Source organism: Anguilla rostrata, chromosome 7 (genome assembly GCF_018555375.3).
Source record: "Anguilla rostrata isolate EN2019 chromosome 7, ASM1855537v3, whole genome shotgun sequence".
Classification (NCBI taxonomy): domain Eukaryota; kingdom Metazoa; phylum Chordata; class Actinopteri; order Anguilliformes; family Anguillidae; genus Anguilla; species Anguilla rostrata.
In genome coordinates this window covers 39,349,812-39,369,123 of record NC_057939.1, presented here as the reverse complement: position 1 = coordinate 39,369,123, position 19,312 = coordinate 39,349,812, and the positions used below count along the sequence as shown (strand labels likewise).

Sequence of the window (19,312 nt, the reverse complement as noted above, 5' to 3'; positions counted from 1 at the left end):
AGGACTAAGTAAATGTAAGGTTACCTCCTCTTGCATAACTGTATTCATTAAACAGGTTTTAATCAGGCAAATGGAAGGCATCACCGATGGAGATTAGAGAGGTTTTCCAATCTTTTGGAAAATGTCTCCCTCTGCTGTAGGATATTATCATTACATTGCTTGTGCATTGTTTATTAAACCAATAAACACCATGAGGGTGTTTCGGCACTGCTGATGAGCTGTATGAGGTCAGAGAGGAGTTCAGCAGAATCTGCGCTACAACACAATTTACCAAAACAAGCATTGCCACCCCAGCTCAGACATAAACATGGTGTAGAAGTATGAGTCGAACAAGTATTTGTGCATTGAATTGTACATTATGATTAGTAAACATTGCATCACTGCTGTTTGTCTTTGCACCGGCTTGAGCTGTTGCATCAGGAAACAAATGCTCCAACAAGCATTATGGTCAATCAGGACCAGAGTAACGACCTGGCCGTATATGGGTATGAGCACGTCCAAACCATATCAAGAAAATGACTGACACACTATCAATTTTACATTCTTCAAAGATAAATAGAGTATTTGTGCGGTAGTCACAATTCTGCATGAAACGATAAAAATAATAATAATAAATAAATAAATAAATAAATAAATAAATAAATAAATAAATAAATAAATAAATAAATAAATAATTTTTTTTTTTTTTTTTTTTTTTTAAACCCGCGCAGTAACTGATCGTAATGGCAAATTATTTCAGCTACCACACTCGTTTGCGCGATAGGCTGGTTTGGGGTCGGCACCCTTAAAACAACTAGATTGATAATCAACTACATTTCCCAGTGTTCTTCATAGCGGAAAGCCGTCGAGTGACTTTAATAAAAAATAGATTATTATTATTATAATTATTATTTTAAAAAATGAATTAAGTAAAAAAATCATGGTTTGTAATGCTATCACTTTTTGAACTGACGTAAAATACGAATGTTTTTATTTCCACCGCCGCTTAAACTTTAACCTCAATATGGCCGCCTCCTTCAGCTGTCATGTTGCACATTTCCAAATGTTAGGGAACTATTTGAAATATAATGAATTCGTTTCGTTTCTGAATGCCTGATCTGTGCGTTTACTTGCTAGATGAAGCTAAAAGTCCTTTTACATGGCGTACATCTGTTTAAGTGATTTGTGCCTGCACTGTCTCTACATCAGTTAGCAAAAGGAGCACCTCGCAGCTCTCTAGTTTACTATCGATGACAGCGAACTGGTTAGCTACTTGAACAGACGTGAAAGTTTACCCTGAGAATCTTTCTGGTGTATCCAATATGTCTCTGTCCCTAATATGTGCTCAGGACTATATGCTCCCTTTCGCAAGACGTCTTTTTGATTTGAGGACATGCAAGATAATACGAAATAAACGAAGATACACCACGGCCTGCACTGTGATCAGACATAGATGGATGAGAAGTGCGCCTGCCATGTATACGTACAGCTCCCGACAGTGTAGCTCTAAAAGCAATAAGGTAACTAACACTGAAGTTCAATACTTGTATCTGTTGTAAATATTTCACCTTTGGCTGTCGTTATGCCTGGTGTATTTCAAGTGGTTGTATAGGGGGTATTCGTATTGTAAATAATCTTGTATACAGTAACAACACAAATCACGGGACAGGAGTTATGAATGGGTGGGTAAATATTGTTTTGCAAAGGTCCTGATGTTTTTCACATAAATTATGTTTATATCATCTCCAGGAGAATATTGATACATCCAAGTTTCCTGTGGAGAAGATCAGGAATTTTAGCATCATTGCTCACATTGACCATGGGAAGAGCACATTAGCAGATAGACTTCTGGAAATAACTGGTACTTTGTGAGCTCTCATCATACCACCACTTAATATCGTACAGGGACCTGTGATTTCTTCAGTCCGGATGTAATCTAACCAAAATGTATTTAAGCAGCTTTTACTTATTTCAGTACTATCGCATTGGCGTGTTCTGTATGGTTGCTGACATTTACAAAGAATACTGAGCATGAATAAAAATTTTAAATAAGTAACATTTGCTTAAATGTTTGATACTGTTTGGATCTAAATGCAGTGCAAATGTGCAATTATAATGAATCCTGATGCTAACCACATTTCTGTTCACACACAGTCAGTTCTTAAAAACAGACAAAAAGAAAACCAACCTTGTAGAATATCAGTTTTCACCGGTTTTACTTTTTTGACACTTATAACGATTGACCCTCTTGTTCTGCAGGAGCCATAGCCAAGACTGAACGGAACAAGCAGGTCCTGGACAAACTGCAGGTGGAGAGAGAGAGGGGGATCACAGTGAAGGCCCAGACAGCCTCCCTTCTCTACACTCAGGAAGGCAACACATACCTACTCAACCTCATCGACACACCTGTAAGCTAACCAGTAGGTGGCAGCATGGAGTCAAGGTCTAAGGGATATCACCTTTAACCAGAAAGTTGCAGATTTCTGTATTATCTCTTACCAGGTCTATTTTAGGGCTATACTGAAATTATCAATGCAGCAGTATATCATAACATTGCAGTGCTGCTTTAAGTGTAAATGTTTCATGTGCACTTAAACTAAGTATTTGTAGTCTTTCCTTTGTTTATGAATTGTGTTGGAGGTTATTGAAATTTTAGGTTTTTGTATTAGGCTGGCAGGATATTGTTTCTAAAAAGTTACTTTTACTGTTCACAATAAACAACTATAATGAAGAAACATTGAGTAAACGATGAGGAAACATTCTTCAAAAATGCACAACCCCAACTCCCCATATGGGGATGAATATATTATTGTGAGGTGCCTCACAATTGCCAGCCATATCATTTTAAAGCCACGTGTCAGTCAGAAAGGAATGTCTTGAAAGAAAGTCAAAAATGCAGAGAGGGAAGTCTGGATGGATGTTTAGGGAAAATATGAATGTGTAATTACAAAGTTTGGGGTTTGGGGAATTATTAGCTGCATGCAGTTGTAGCTGTACAACTATGGCACTGTTCTCCACCTTATTTTCTGCAGTTCAAATGTGAGCCAGGTTGCCCAGGATAAGGTTGTCTGCTAAACAAATGAATATTACGTTATGGATATAAGCTGTGTGTTTATGTTGTAGAATATGTAAACTCTGATTTGAAAATGTGTAGAGTTCACATTTTTGCCTTACAGTGTGTTGAGACTTGTTTGGGAAGACTCGTTTTTTAGGCTTGTTTAGTTTTCGCTTTCTTCTTTCAGAGCTTGTGCTTTCGTTTTTGCAGGGGCACGTCGACTTCAGTTACGAGGTGTCCAGATCCATTTCAGCGTGCCAAGGAGTTCTTCTCATTGTTGATGCAAACCAGGTTAAAGTTATTTTCAGTATATAATTATGGGTAAATAACTTCAGTATGAACAAAAAGAAAAAATATCTGCTTTTTAATCACATATGACATCTGAAGATGCATTTGGCTGCAGTCTTTCAGTCACCAGTTATGCCAATACATTAATTTATATTGTTGTACTTTTCCAGTATTGTAATACCTTTATAATTATTAATTATTCGTGCAGGTTAGTTTTTTTCTTCAACACAAGATGGTACTTCTTAGATACAATTCCGACAGGTAATCGAAGTCAGAATATGGTTAGTGTACACATAAAACTGCTGTGTATGCTTTACCTCAAAGAGTCCACGTTCTTGTGATTAAATTGTGTGGCTTTTTTAAAAGGGGATTCAAGCACAGACTGTGGCTAACTTCTACTTGGCATTTGAAGCTCAGCTGACTATCATACCAGTGATTAACAAGGTAAAAATGGATTCGGTCATCCTGGGTGTGAAGTATCAAGCTCATTACATAATGTAGTGACATATAGTTTAGTTGATTTTCTGAAGTAGATTTGGCTGACGTCACTGGGGATGCATTTTTTATGCTTTGGTTTTTTGTCTTTGCTTTATTTCAGATTGATCTGAAAAATGCTGACCCAGAACGGGTTGAAAAACAGATAGAAAAGGTGTTTGATATCCCAAGAGAAGATTGCATAAGGGTAACTGAAAGACTTCTTTAACCTAACTGTCCATAACCACTGCTTTCTGAATTTGATTTTGATTAAAAGAGCTCAATTTTCTCACTCGTCAGATATCTGCCAAATTTGGCACAAACGTCGATCGAGTCCTTGAGGAAGTTGTCAGAAGAATCCCTCCGTGAGTCTCTTTTGAATTGTATTTCCTCCCCTTCTTCACATGCTCTCCATTCAGTTTTCTGGTAGTCCGGGATAAATAAAAATAAAATGATTAACTTTTTCTGAGGAGATGCTGTAAGGCTTGATTTCAAACAAAATGGCGAGGCTCTGTTTTATTTGCCTTTTATTTAAGCATATTTTTGGTTCTGAAAGATTATTCACTCTCAGGAGTCACGTTCCACTAATATGTTTGCAAGCAAATATAATTTTATATATTGGAACATAAAAAATAACATCACTAGACCAGGCATTTATACACCCTGGACAGACCACCAATCTATCACAGGGCGCACACACAATTCACTCACACACTCATACCTATGGGCAATTTAGAGTCTCCAGTTAGCCTACCTGCATGTCTTTGGATTGTGGGAGGAAACCGGAGTGCCCAGAGGAAACACACGTGGACACGGGGAGAACATGCAAACTCCACACAGAAAGGCCCCAAGCCGATATTCGAACCCACAACCTTCTTGCTCTGAGGCAACAGTGCTACCCACTGCACCACCGTGCCATCCCCAGGCATTTCTTCATCACAGAAATTGTCCCATTCACTCCCAAAAGGCCCGTTGCCAGCAAAGATGACCCATTCAAAGCACTGGTGTTTGACTCCAACTTCGATCACTACCGAGGAGTGGTGGCCAACATCGCGCTCCTTGGGGGGCAGGTTCGTAAGGGGGACCGTATCGTGTCGGCTCACCAGGGCAAGACCTACGAGGTGAACGAGCTGGGCATTTTGCGGCCAGAGGAACACCCCACAGACAGATTGTGAGTCCCCCCCCCCCCTTTTTTTTCCTTTACCATATCTCGATGGTATGCATTTACCAGTAAGAATTATACAAAGGAATTATAAAAATCATTCATTCCTAGGTAAATGAATTAATGACTATGAAGTGCTACATAAAAACGTTTCTTATTTGGCTGGCGTGCTTGACATTAGTGCTCACTGTAGCTGGAATGGCAGTACATCATTTAGGACTTAAAGATGGAACCTGGTGTTTGCTCTCATAGTTCCACACCGACTGTACCACATTTATGATAGAGGATGAGGATGAATTCCTCAGCATGCACCTGATGCCTTGACTTCCTAGGTACGCGGGACAGGTGGGCTACGTGATCGCAGGGATGAAGGACGTGAAGGAGGCGCAAATCGGGGACACGCTCTTCCACCACAAACACCCTGTGGAGGCGCTGCCGGGGTTTAAACCTGCCAAGGCCATGGTGTTCGCCGGTATGGACTGAGATCTTAGCTGGAGGAAAGAGGGCTTAAAACTGTGCAAATGATCAGCACAAAACCGCCTGGTTCGGCTCTTTGAAGAGAGAGCCGATAGTACGACTGTGCATTAATTTGGATTATTTTTAAACAATGGTCAAATATTCCTGATAATCTCAAACAGTCACATACTGCTTGTAAGAAATTATTAAGGAGACATTTAGCTGTGTTCTGGTGTACATTTCTATCCAAAGTCTTGTACAAGACTGAGAGGGATGCAGAGAATGTTCCAGTTTCAGCACAGTGCTGCTTTTAGGCCACCTGTCTTAAGACAGTTTAGCAGGTCTGTAATAGCGTGGTCTCACTGTTGGCAGGGATGTTCCCAATGGACCAGTCGGACTACAGCACCCTCCGCAGCGCAGTGGAGAAGCTGACCCTGAATGACTCCAGTGTGACAGTGCAGAGGGACAGTAGCCCTGCCTTGGGGGCTGGCTGGAGGTGGGACTTCTCTGGTGTCAATCATCCTGACCTGCCCTCTAATTTTCAGTCAGTTGAACATCTGTCAGTTAATTAAGTCAGATAATCAAATGATGAATCTTTGGAACAACATAGGCAAATATTTAAGCAGGATTGTTTTTCACGGTAATGATGCGGTAAAGTAGTAATAGGGCAGTTCTCCGACTTTTAAAGTTAATTATGCAGTCATCATTTATAGATGGTTTTTAATGGACTAATCATTGCCAAAGGAAAGGTGGGTTACAGTTGAGTCGCACCTGTCTTGTCGTAAGTGGGTGAATCCTCTAGTCCATCATGTGGTGACAGTCCGCCTGCACCAATCATGTATGAAGCACACTCAACCAACGCAGTCACTGCACAGTGAAGTCCTTGCATCTCAATAGGTTTCTCCCATTCACTCCACACTCAGAGTGTTAAAGTACCCTACAGTAGCAGTTAAAATCTCCCTTTGTGTCTTGCTCTCTCCCTCCAGGTTGGGCTTCCTGGGTCTCCTTCACATGGAGGTGTTCAATCAGCGCTTGGAGCAGGAGTACAACGCCTCGGTCATCGTCACGGCGCCGACCGTGCCCTACAAGGCCGTCCTTTCCTCTGCCAAACTCATCAAGGTAAAGCCTGTGGCTGCCGTACTCGGATACAGCACTCCGCAAACACCTGCATATACTACTGATCCAAAACCAAAACATGCACATCCACCCCCTACCTGTCAGTGTTGCGGTCATTTATAAATTAACATGAAATTTGTGGGTCAATTACTTCAAAAATATCACAGAGGGGAAATTCCAAGAATCTGCATACAATTTTTAAACTGGTGTTCAGTTGAATTGACATACCTCAGGCTTTGAGGAATTTAAGGTAATTTAATTATGGGAATTGAATTTAAGGAACGGGGAGAATATTAAAATGTTAATTGCGTTTGTAGAATTTACTCAAAATTTGGAAAAATAATTGAGTTGATGGAATTGAACTGGACACGCACATACACACACACTCACACAAAAAGAAAAGCAAACAAACACACACACACCTTTGGATTAATTGTGCTGATACAGAGCACTCAAACACATCTACATGCTTCACACACTTTTACTTCTCCTTGCCAGAACTGGAATATACAACATACCGCAAAAATACAGTAAACTGTAATATAGATTTAGCAAATGTAATCACAATGGTGTGTTTTAAAATATAAAATAATTCCATACATCTGCTTATAACATTGAAGGGTAGAAATGATGGCACTCATTTTTACAAAAACCGTGGTTCCCAAATGTGTTTTGTTCAGATGTCTATTTAGATGTACCACTGTTGTGCTTGTCCTTGCCAGAAATAATGATTTTACAACCCTAGTTACTACAAGGTATTTTAATGAGCATACTGAATATGTTCCCTGTCCTGTAGGAGCATGGGGAGAAAGAGATCACGATCATTAACCCCGCCCATTTTCCAGACAAGTCTCAGGTGGCTAACTACCTGGAGCCAATGGTCATGGGCACCATTATCGCCCCTGACGACCACATCGGGAAGATCATGGCCCTGTGCCTGGTACGTAGTCCTGTGGATTACAGGGCATCAATAGGTGCTCTATGAAGGACACAAACATAGGGGAACAGTCGGTTGGAGGCGTCCACCATTACGCCTATGTAACGGTAGAATTCCTAATGAAATGGGATGGCTTTCACAAAGAAGCAGTTGTTCCTTATTTTACTGTTACATTGCAAAATACAGAAATGAGGGTATCAACCAAAGTAGCCGCAGCCCCTTGTTTAGCTGGTTTTAGGCAGCCCTGTAACAAAGTCTAGTTAGTGTGCACTTGCTGTAATTGGTCTCTCTTTCAAAGAGTGACCAAAGATACCTGTTTATGAGAGGTTAAGCGGGTGAATTGAAGATGTTTGCGTATCATCTGTTTTTGCAGAACCGCAGGGCAGTGCAGAAGAACATGGTCTACATTGATGACCACAGAGTGATGATGAAATACCTCTTCCCCCTGAATGAAATTGTGGTCGACTTCTACGACCACCTCAAGTCACTGTCCTCAGGATACGCCAGGCAAGTGAGCTTTGTCTGCCTTATAAGTAAACAATAAATGTAGCTGATACAGACCATGTGTCATAGAGTATTTCAAAACAACTGGCCATTACAGCAAGCTCCATAATGTTTGGGACAAAGCCCAAACATTTTTTTCTTCTTGACTTGTCTCTGTACTGTATAATTTACATTTCATATGTGGTTACAGTGCAGATTCTAAGCTTATATTAAAGGGAATTTTATTTTAATCACATTTGTATCATATGTGATTTTCCAAAACACACAGAAGGTGAGGACCTCCAAGCCTGTTTTGTGTCCACACATTGCAAAATAAGGAACTGTTGCCACTATAACAGTTTGATCATTTATAGAGATAGAACCGTGGATTTTAACACTGTCAAACGGTATGTTGTGCAACCACATTGATTTAAAATCTCATTGTAAAAAATGTGATGAATGCATTTTTACCTTAAACCAAAATAAAGGGGGTTAAGGTTGTTGAAGGTTGTTGAATTATTAAAATTTATTAGGGTGTCTACTTTTATGAAAAATATTGCAAAGAACACTTTTGAATGCACGGATAGGTCAAGATCTGAGTTATATGTTAGCTTTCTGTTTGTTTTTTTTTTTAAAGATAATGGGGCAGGCCGCCAAAAATCAAATGTGAGGATAGGGTACAAAAAAACGAACAGCATTTTTCTGCTTTTCGGTGGCACCTTGTGTAGTTTCTATCTGTTGAGGCAACAGGTTACATTTTAGTGTCAGACTGTCATCTTTACACAACAATCACAACAGCTAATTTTCATATTAAAAGTTCATTTTTTGCATGCAATATGGCTGTTTTTGTGTACTTATTTTATATCATAATTCCTCATATATTCAAACATTTATTTACATTTTCTGATGGTATTCAATGTTTTTAAATGTTTCTTTTAAAATTAAATGATGCAGAGTAGTTTCCAATGACATTAAAGGTGACGATTACAAGGATGATGTGGATAATTATATTCAAAGCTGAAGGGAAAGTGTCACACGGCTGCATCCTTACAATGGACATAGTGAGAGAGTGATGGCGATGATGACGATGCCACTCTACCTATAGCTTTGACTATGAAGACGCGGGCTACCATCCAGCCGAGCTGGTGAAGATGGACATCTTGTTGAACGGCAACCCAGTGGAGGAGCTCAGTGCAATCGTGCATAAGTGAGTCATAGGTTTTACCCTGTCAGCCTATTTTAATTTATTTGTCTCTTCTGTCCAAATCTACCATAAATTCTAAAATTGATTTTTTTTTTTTAATCGAATTACTGTTAATATTTGAAATCCCACTGTAGTTTGACATCATTGGAAGGGATTCAGTAATGCTTGTGTGCTGGTTGCTAAATTTTTAATTCATGCATAGGTATATGTGGCTCTATATATATATATATATATATATATATATATATATATATATATAATTATTCTGAATTCATTTATTTCACAGACTGCCATATGAAGAGGGAAGTGATTGCGGTGATTTTGAAATGAATGAAGTAATTAAATAAACCAGATTAGGAATGGAGTTTGTTTTTTTTTAATTACTCTAAACTGGAATTGAATTTATAAGGGAATGGAATTTCATTTGAACTGAATTATGGGTATTGACCCCAACGTTGGTAGTTTGACTGTGTTTCTGTCCTTATCATAATTCAACAATGATATTATGATACTGATTATTTATCCAGGTCTGGTTATTTCAGGATTCTGATTGTATAGAGGCCTGGGTTCTGGGTACTGAATGTACAGAGGCTTGGGGTGTGAATGCCTTAACTCCATGGGGTGTTTTGTTTGTCCCAGGGAGAAGGCCTACGTTATGGGCAAAGCACTGTGTGAGCGGCTAAAGGACTCCATACCAAGGCAGCTGTTTGAGATTGCTGTTCAGGCAGCTATAGGCAGCAAAGTCATCGCAAGAGAAACGTAAGACTAGATGAGAACTTCACACTCATAAAGAATGCGTGAAATTATGTTTCGGCTGCAAAAAATGTGACATTTATTTCTTAAAATACAGGACCCATACTTTTATATTCTCCTGGATTAAATAGCTGGGTTGTCACATAAAGCAACTGTATGCTATACATTTCTTCTTTTTTGTTGTTTTTTAGGATCAAAGCTTACAGAAAAAATGTACTGGCAAAATGTGTAAGTATTAATAAAATCTTCCTTCTTTTTGCACTTCCGTATCTTTCAAAACATACATATTTTAATGTACCCACAAGGCATTTGAGCAAGTACACTGGTAATCCTAGTGGTCGGAATCTCACATTTCAGACCTGATTTCAATAGCTAAGCGTTTGAACATACAATACTCAAAATGGCAGGTCTTGGTGACGATGGTTGTTGTGTTTTTCAGTACGGAGGGGACATAACTCGTAAAATGAAACTACTGAAGCGACAAGCAGAGGGCAAGAAGAAGATGCGGCGAATCGGAAACGTGGAAGTCCCCAAGGATACCTTCATCAACGTTTTAAAACACAAGGAAAAATAGCAAGGGGCATCGCAATGACAGGTCTTGCCCTGTGCAATTCTGGAGTGGGAAATAATTCACCAGTTGCTCGTGCTGAAATGATGAAGAGAATATTGATATTTAGACCAAGTCTAGTTCTAATAATCTACATACACTTTTGATTGTATTCTTGTAAATAAAATTTACTACATATTGTGGCCCATAATGGGAATTATTACAATTTTTCACAAAGGTGTTCAGAGAAAGCAACCGGTTGTATTTTCAAACCATTATTTGCAGGAACACTAGCTGCCGTAATGCTTTTGTGTGTGCATTCTACTAAGAACAATGTTTTTTATTTTTTTTTACAGTGATACTACTGAAGAAGGAAAAAGGAATTTACCGATTGTGTGCTGTGAACTGATAAATACCATAGGCTCACTTGAAAGAAGTACAATTTAAAGTATTTTTTTAAACAAATTGATTTATTAGTCACCACAGTACAGACCCATTGAGCCCTTATGAGTATAAATTGTGAGAATGCAAAAGGGTGTGTTCTCGGGCACAGGAGCGGAAGGATACATTTGTGATTTGTATCTGTTCCCCACAAGCAGCAGTTCTCTCCCTTTGGTAGGATTTTACAGTGCGACAACTTCCAGACATTTACAACAGTGTCCATCTATTACCACACTGTTGTGGGAGCGATTGAGATTTCCTGTGCCACATTTCTGTGTGGACACAGTGTACTCAGTTACAAGGTTCAAGTGAACCAGCGGAGTGGTTAATATACGAGAACAAAATGTGCTACAGTTTGATTGGCCCTTGCTGCTACAGTACAAAATGTGGAGTGTGTTAAACTTCATTTTTTTTTTTTTACGGTAGTTATGTACAGTAACTAAAACCATACATCCATCATGTGGTAAATAGCGTGTCAATCGCCTTGATTTATGTAATTTGCTAGTGTTATTTTCAAATATATGTTCACTTTCTCGACATGACTGAAAAGTGACTACAATCTCCAGTTTCATAGAAAAAATAGGTCAAGGGTTCACAATTTTAACAGCCTTAAGTAACCTTAAATGAATATAACCTGACATAGTGGAACTACATGTAAAATATTTGCATAAAGTAAACACTATCCCATGCCCAGTAAACGCACCATTGTACAGCACTTGAAAAGTTCATCATAAAGAGGTTTGTAAGAATGCCAGCTTTATCAAACAGGCTGCTTCAGTCTTCCTGGCCTCTACTTGGCTTACCTTGGAATTTTTCCCTCTAATGTGATACAACCGAGTCCTGAGAGCTTGGAAACAGTGAATAAAGTCAATATTTGATAATCCCCTATGATCTACGCAGAAAAATGGAAAATGACATTTTAACAGACAATACACCTAAACACTGAAATTACGCATGGGAAGGATCTTTAAAAAAAAAAGCTAATTCAAACAAGGGAGCATTAATCCATTAAGTTAATCAGAAGTTTCCTGTCAACTAAGAAAAAAATGAAGAGTTCAGTTCTACATAAAATGGCATGATTTATGACATTTTTCATTTTCCTGCCTGAAAGCGAGAGAAAGGCTTGTACTCCTTGTACCGTAGTTCAATTCCAATTTCCAGAAACAAATGGAGCAGCAGCATTAGAGGGAGGGGAAGCACGGTTCCATCATTAGTGTTCAATCTTGGGAGCCATAAAGCGTTCGACATCAAATCAATCAAAACTTGCATTCATACTTCACGTGCGAAATGCAAACCACAAAGTGAAGCACAGGGTAACAAACCGATTTGGGTAGATTTACAGTATAGACGGGGGCAGGAAATAACAGTCCTGTCCTCAATCTGTTTCCCCAGTATGGTCATTCTAACCAATGTACAATTAATGTTGGAGTGCACAGGTCGCTGAGCAAACTCATACTCCAGGTTCCGCTGGTTTTTTGACTGCCATGGCTCCAGTTTCTCTGTGCTTCTGCTGTTTTAATGCTTCTGCTCCTTAACGCTGTGCAGAGGATCCACCAGTTTGTTGTGCACATGCATCAGCCCTTGAAGAAGAATTGCACCACTATGTGACTAAACAAGAACCAAAAATGCACTACAATGCACATCCATTGCCAATCAAAAAAAGAAGGAAAAACGTATTCAAGTTTGGATGAATACACAGGTTTGAAATGCCTATTAACCCCCTAAAAACCCAGAATAAAAATGGATCAAAGCCCCATATTAAGGCCACTATTCATCTTTATATTTTGATTGGTGCATTAAGTTTGTCTCTTAGTATTTTGCATTCATTTATATAACCACTGTCCTCAGTATGTATGGAGGGAAAAACCAAAAAACAGTCTAGAGCAATAGAATTTAGATTGTACAGATACACAAGTATTTTCAGTTTGAGATCCATGCTCACTTAAATAACCTGACGACAACCTTGGACACATGACCCACCTTTGAAGTACTTGACGGTTTTCACCCGGAGCTCCAGAGTGGCATCCTCATCACACACGAAGATGGTTTGGGGGTGCTGCTGGAACGCTGAGACTGTCCACATGTGGTTTACACCCTCCTCGATGGCCTTGTAGAGGGCAAAGGCTTTGTGCGCACCAGTGATTAAGATCATAACCTGAAACGCATATATAGCATTACTCCTCTTACTAAACAAGAGACCACGACATAGCTGGCCAACCTGGGTCTTTGCTTAAAAGCAAGTAAAAGCTAAGCTGAGATGGCCACACTTTCAGACAAGGCCTGCGATCTGCAACAGCCGCTCAGTATAGTTCACCATGATGGTCAAAAACCATCCGGTTTCAAATTCTCTAAAATGAAATGACTAAAATTCAGCCATTTGGAGCACTGGTTAAACATCAAACAGATAATTATCAAGTCCATCGGCAATTCAAACACCATTATCTTATACTGAAGTCTCAGAACTCAGTTAGTTTGCTTATAACATCTGTCAAACCAGACCTCCAAAAGTAAATAAAAAATATAAATAATTTATCTATACACAAACTAATTACTTTTTTCTGCACCATTATGAACCAGCCTTGTTCTGACAGTATAGCTGCACTGTAATGTGACTAACTGAATTAGGCTATTTCTTTATTGGCTAAATACAAAACCATTTTCTGAGCAGTAGCATGTATACGTACCTAGCCATAAACACGTCATTTTCACGTTGATAGTATGATATATAATACAATTTTTATAGAATTCTTAACAATATAGTATTGTACAGTGTTATAAACATTATAACATTCAAAACGTCATAGTATGCATTTCATTATGATGCATGTATATATTTATTACTGTACCAGTGTTTCCCACAGAATTAGATTCTATTTGTGGTGGTAGCTGACAGGGGGGTGCGTGCGGGTACCTCTCTGGCATCCATTACTGTTCCCACACCAACAGTTAAGGTCATAGTGGGGACTTTGGACAGGTCATTCCCAAAAAACCTAGCATTGGCAAGGATGGTGTCTTTGGCAAGGGTCTTCACTCGCGTCCTGGAGACCAAGCTGGATCCAGGCTCGTTGAAGGCGATGTGCCCATCAGGTCCAATACCTGCCGGCAACAAGACGAAAAGCCATTTGAATGGACCCATTTATAGTGCCGTGCAAAAGTATTCGCACTCTTCCTGATTTCCTCCATAATGGCTCTCCTTGTGGTTTGTTGGGGTCCCAGAGCCTTAGAAATGGTTTTGGAACCCTTTCCAGACTGATATATTTCAACAACTTTTTTCTCATCTATTCTGGAATTTCCTTTGATCCTGAGATAGTGTGCTTGTAGAAACCTGTGACTACTTCACTCTGTTGGAATGGTTCAACATGAGTTTTAGATTCAACTGGGCTGGCTGTAGTCAAGCTTCGCTGTGTTCACTCAGGTAAATCTAATTAAATAAAAATTAATTAATTGGTTTATTGACTAACAAATGACATTTTCACATGGGTGATATGAGTGTCTGATAACTTTTTTCATTAGATTAGTGAAATAATGTTTTTAATGTGTTTTGTGTTTATTCAGGTTTCCTTTGGCTAATATTACATTTTGTCTGAAGTTCTGAAACCATTCAGCATGACAAATATGCAGTAATAGAGGAAATTAGGAAGAGGGCAAATATTTTTCATGGCACTGTACATCCTTTATAAATCACTATTTTTAGAATACTACAGTAAGTATTGGAAAAACAAGCAAATATATTTAGATGGCTATGAAAGAAAACTTTCCAGGCTGTGAACACACAGCTCCACCAATTAAAACCAAAGCCATGGGATAGCCACTAGGCTGCGTTGTCATTTTATGCTACTTACAAAAAAAAAATGCCAGACAAACCATATGTACTGAACAAAGATTACTTACTAGGCCATAATTTGCCATTTCACCATTCAGTTACATTAACAAAAACATTGAATAATGACATTGGTAGTGACGGCACATGATAGCACATATTTATAAATATTATATTATAAAATATAATATTATCATATAAATGGTAAAATAGCTAAACTTAAGAAGATAGAGAAAAAAATAAGCTATGCTGGTACTCATAAGTAATCATGGAGGAGGACTCCCAACTTGCCTCCAACAAATAACTCTATCCCTCCAGCTTCCATGATCTTCTGCTCAAACGCCTCACACTCTGCCTCCAGATTAGCAGCATTGCCATCCAGGATGTGAGTGTTGGCCGGGTCAATGTCAATGTGCTGAAAGAAGTTGCTCCACATGTAGGAGTGGTAGCTCTCTGGGTGATCTCTTGGTAGACCTGAGGAGAATGAGGTGTATTTGTACTTCAGATGTTTCATGGCACAAAAATAAAGATAATATCCACTCTGATAACACATTGTAAACTTTCCACTAGATACAGTTTTACCATGAGCGAATTTATATTCAGCCAACTCTGAAACAACGGGAATAAAAACTGTTCGGAATACTCTGGATGTAACCACTTCAGAGCTGGGGTTCCAAAACCCAAATTCGTTCGTTAATAGTTTAGCACCGTCATTAAACACTGCGTATGGCTTAATGGGCGTAACACTGTTTATTGATTTGGTTACCATTCCAGATGTGTCCAAAGTAATGAACAAGACTCACCGACATACTCGTCCATGTTGAACGTTTTGACGAATTTAAAGGAGACATCGCCGCTTTTGTAGTATTCAATTAACTTTCTATAGCATCCTAGTGGTGTGCTACCTGTGGAGAGGGTAAACAAATTCCTGTTATTACGACATGAAATCCCGTCTAGATGCAAGAGATACCGTCCATAAGTGTATTTACCTGTAGGTAATCCTAACGTGAAGTACCTGTCGGCGTTGGGCTTGAACTGGCTTATGCGGTTTCGGATATACTTCGCAGCCCATTCACTAGCAAGATCGTAGTCTTCAAGGATAACCAACCTCATTTTTATCTGAATCGCGCTTGTGAAGCGGAATGACTGCAGAAAAAATACTGAATGAAAGCACTCCCAAGAACGACTTTAGTGAACGAAGTTAACTGATACAAATTAAATAATGTAATATCTTTAACAAACTAACTTAGCCTGTCGTTAGAGAAGGTTTGATAGCAAACAGCGAAGGAATTCCCTGTATAAATTCAGTAGCAAGCAAGTGAAACTACCAAAGGTGGCTAACTTGGCTAGTTCGAATCATTTAACGTTAAATTATTCGATAGCTGACTAGCTAGTAGCTCCAGCATGCAATGAGACTGTTATTACGTATTGTAATCACTGATAATTTGTATAAAAGACGAGGTAAACTGAACATGATTGTCAAAAGCAAAACGAAGGGTGTGAAATATACTCTTACTTGAGTCAAGCAGCCTCACGAAAAACCTAAACTGGAGTTCTCTTACGACTGCCTTCCGGTTGTTTGTCCTGTATTTCACGTGACAGAAAGTTACAGATTCATTGGTGAAACCGAATCTTGCAACCAACAGTCTATCCAATGGCTTAGAATGAAATCTAATTTATGTAATAAAAATAACAAAAAAATAATTTAAAAAAAATGTTTTTATGTGAGATTAATTCGTAATCTCACATAAACTCCCATATTTTTCGTCTTGGGTAATATAGATTTTTTTTCAAATGTATTTATTAATTTCCGACTTTAGCTTCATTGTATGGCAACAATAATGACAGATAACGGCATTGTGTATGACCATTGATAGCCTACAATAACAATCGAATTATGCTAAAATACTTGAGACTAAAACCATCGCTAACATTTTGATATGTCAATTATTTTCACTTACACATCGCTCAGCCTGCTGATAGAACACAATTAGCTTTTATCTCTAAGCACTATGAGCATTCTGTGCACTCTAGGCCTACTCAGGCGCAGTGTTGCCAATTCAGCGAGTATTTGACCTAGTTTTTTCTCTCAAAAGTGACGAGTGACAAATTAACTTTTCTAGACTCTCCACAACACTGTAATCATTAAGAAGTGAAATGTATTCAGTGAAAAGTGCTACAGTCATCTGGAGAGTAACAACTGCCACGGCCAGTTTTGCTACCAGAAACCACCCCTTCTAGAGCCGCCCAGCCCATGCCTACCTGTAATGGTCTTCAAACTATTGAGTGATTGCATATGCTCTGAAAATAGGGGCATTGCCATCCTCAAAACACCCCCCTTAGCAGGAAAGAAATGCTGCAACATGGGATAAATGCAATCACTCAGAACTATTTGATTAGCATTGACCTTGCCTTCTATGAGGATGAACACACACTCAAACCACATACCCGGAAAATATGCCCCACACCATTATATAATTGCCAGAGCCATTCGTTATTGGAACCAAGCACTCAGGCCTGTAGGCTTCCTCATTGTCTGTCAAAAATATAGTGGGAGGATCAGACCATTTCACATTTCTCCACTGTTCAGTAGTCCATTGCCTATCCTCTCTACACCACTGTACTCACAAGCTTACATTTCCGGAATGGAAAGATTAGTTTGAATAATTAGGAACATGCACACTAATCAATTAGCACTTCCAAGTTGTGTGGACATTTTTATTTGTCATCACAAATGACATTTAATGTTGACATTAATCATGGAGTTAGGCCTGTAAGATGTTCAGGAGAGATTCAGGTTGTAGTCTACTTGCCAGCAATGTGAACCCGGAAATGTTGAGTACCCCAAAGTTTTACGTTAGAAATGTACAGTATGGGTCCCCAGGATTTAGAAACTGCCGGATGCTAACTTGCATATGTTGGACAATTAGCATAATTACATTAATTAGCATAATCACCTATATGGACGATATTTCAGCAACTGCTTGGCCGATTTGGACAATATTGAAGTGGTCTTGGGGGTTATTGAGGATGCTGAATCCATTTCTGACATTTTCAAAATTCAAAATGGCCGTTTAAACCAGAAGTGGCTATATTTCAACTCCCGGTGGGCTGATTTTGATGAATTTTGAGTCGATTTTGAGGTTATTTATATGCTTAATACATTGGACCTGCATTTCAAGCTGTTAAGTGTTGTCTTAATATAATCACTATCAAAAGTTGGCAAAGTGAGTTATGCTAATATTATCCAGTTAAGAAGCTAACAATAGCTAACTAACTAGCTATCTAATGAGCAAACGTTAGCTAAGCTAGCTTGTTGCTAATGTGTTATAGGGAAACCTAGTGAATTCTTCTCCAGATCCACAGTTAGAATTACTATCTATCAAAAGTTGGCAAAGTGAGTTATGCTAATATTATCTAGCTAACAAGCTAACAATAACTAACTAGCTAGCTAACAAGCTAATGTTAGCTAGCTGTGCTAATCGCGATTAGCTTTTTGCCAAAATAAGGGATGAAGCCGATTGCAGAAATCGAAGACTTCGTCATCAACGCGCCACGTAAGACCCAGGATATAAGCCGTAACGTGGCTTGGATCCATGATGACAGCTGACACATAAAGTATTGTCATAGAGTGGCCTTATCCGAATTGGTTGGGATGGCAGGAATGCCATCCCTCCATGTTACGCCTTGGCAGGGCAGCATGCCCCATTCAAGTACAGCACTGAGATTGTGGCACTGTTTAGGGTTTCCCACAGAAATAACCATAGACTCTCTGCCCTTAAAACCATTTACTTCTGTACCTTCTGACCTCATGTAAGCAGACAGCATTCACAAACAACTTCACACGTCCAAAAAATAAAGCTCCAAATTTAGGGGATTTTGTGTTTTTTTCTTTCCTTTTCTTCTTTTCCCTACCAATTACATCATCACAAATGCTCCAGTACCACAATCAATAATTCTCCCCAATGGACATTTAGCTGCATCAGCCAAGAAAAACATTGGATACACACGCAAAATGGGAATATAAAGAAGTGCACACATTGTAAAAAACTTTGCAGTCACCATCTTTGATTTGTGTTGAAGCTAGCTTGCTAGCTATTTTATTTATTTATTTATTTATTTTAATAAAATTGGCTTAAAAAAAATTAACTATTGCTTTTAAATCTGTATAATCTTTGTGGGGAACTTGGAATTTATATATCTGAAATCCATTCTTTATCTTTTCACTTGCAATCCCCACATAATATCGTTTCATGACTAGAAATGGGTATTATTCACATTTTGACGACACCCCGCTAAGTGGTCTACCTTCTTTAAAAGAACAGACAAATGCATGAAATAATGCCTTTTTTTATTATTGAAATCTTTCTGGGTAAAATGCAGCCACACTTTAGACAGTTTTGCTTTTGATTAACTGTAAATCATCAAAAGCATACAGGTAAATTCCATTAATTTCACCGTTCATGGCCATTAAGTATTTCCTTATGCAATATTGATATTCAAATTATGTCTCAATATTCAATACATATGTTTAAGAAGCATCACAAAGGGGAAGCCATAGGCTATGGATTTCATAACGACAGGTTTATTGATAATG

At 38.7% G+C, this 19,312-nt stretch overlaps 2 protein-coding genes across 3 annotated transcripts; one reads left to right on the top strand and one right to left on the bottom strand.

Annotated features, from left to right (window-relative positions):
* Positions 1-988: 988 nt before the first annotated feature.
* Positions 989-10,652, top strand: guf1 (GTP binding elongation factor GUF1). Of its 2 annotated transcripts, XM_064344290.1 has the most exons (17): positions 989-1,499; positions 1,729-1,840; positions 2,239-2,387; positions 3,245-3,325; positions 3,689-3,766; positions 3,921-4,004; positions 4,097-4,161; positions 4,764-4,967; positions 5,291-5,430; positions 5,787-5,910; positions 6,401-6,533; positions 7,327-7,470; positions 7,841-7,974; positions 9,056-9,157; positions 9,794-9,913; positions 10,099-10,135; positions 10,347-10,652. In XM_064344290.1, the coding sequence occupies exons 1-17, from the start codon at positions 1,302-1,304 to the stop codon at positions 10,479-10,481; spliced, it is 2,040 nt and encodes a 679-aa protein (XP_064200360.1). In that variant the 5' UTR covers positions 989-1,301; the 3' UTR covers positions 10,482-10,652. The 2 variants fall into 2 exon arrangements, with proteins under 2 accessions (XP_064200360.1, XP_064200361.1); XM_064344291.1 differs by lacking the exons at positions 9,794-9,913; positions 10,099-10,135; positions 10,347-10,652 and adding an exon at positions 9,441-9,749.
* Positions 10,653-10,903: 251 nt separating this feature from the next.
* Positions 10,904-16,358, bottom strand: LOC135259677 (glucosamine-6-phosphate isomerase 2-like). Its single transcript, XM_064344292.1, has 7 exons — positions 16,232-16,358; positions 15,705-15,861; positions 15,519-15,620; positions 15,007-15,189; positions 13,807-13,991; positions 12,876-13,050; positions 10,904-12,475 (listed from the first exon to the last, which is right to left on the bottom strand). The coding sequence occupies exons 2-7, from the start codon at positions 15,826-15,828 to the stop codon at positions 12,411-12,413; spliced, it is 834 nt and encodes a 277-aa protein (XP_064200362.1). The 5' UTR covers positions 15,829-15,861; positions 16,232-16,358; the 3' UTR covers positions 10,904-12,410.
* Positions 16,359-19,312: the final 2,954 nt, after the last annotated feature.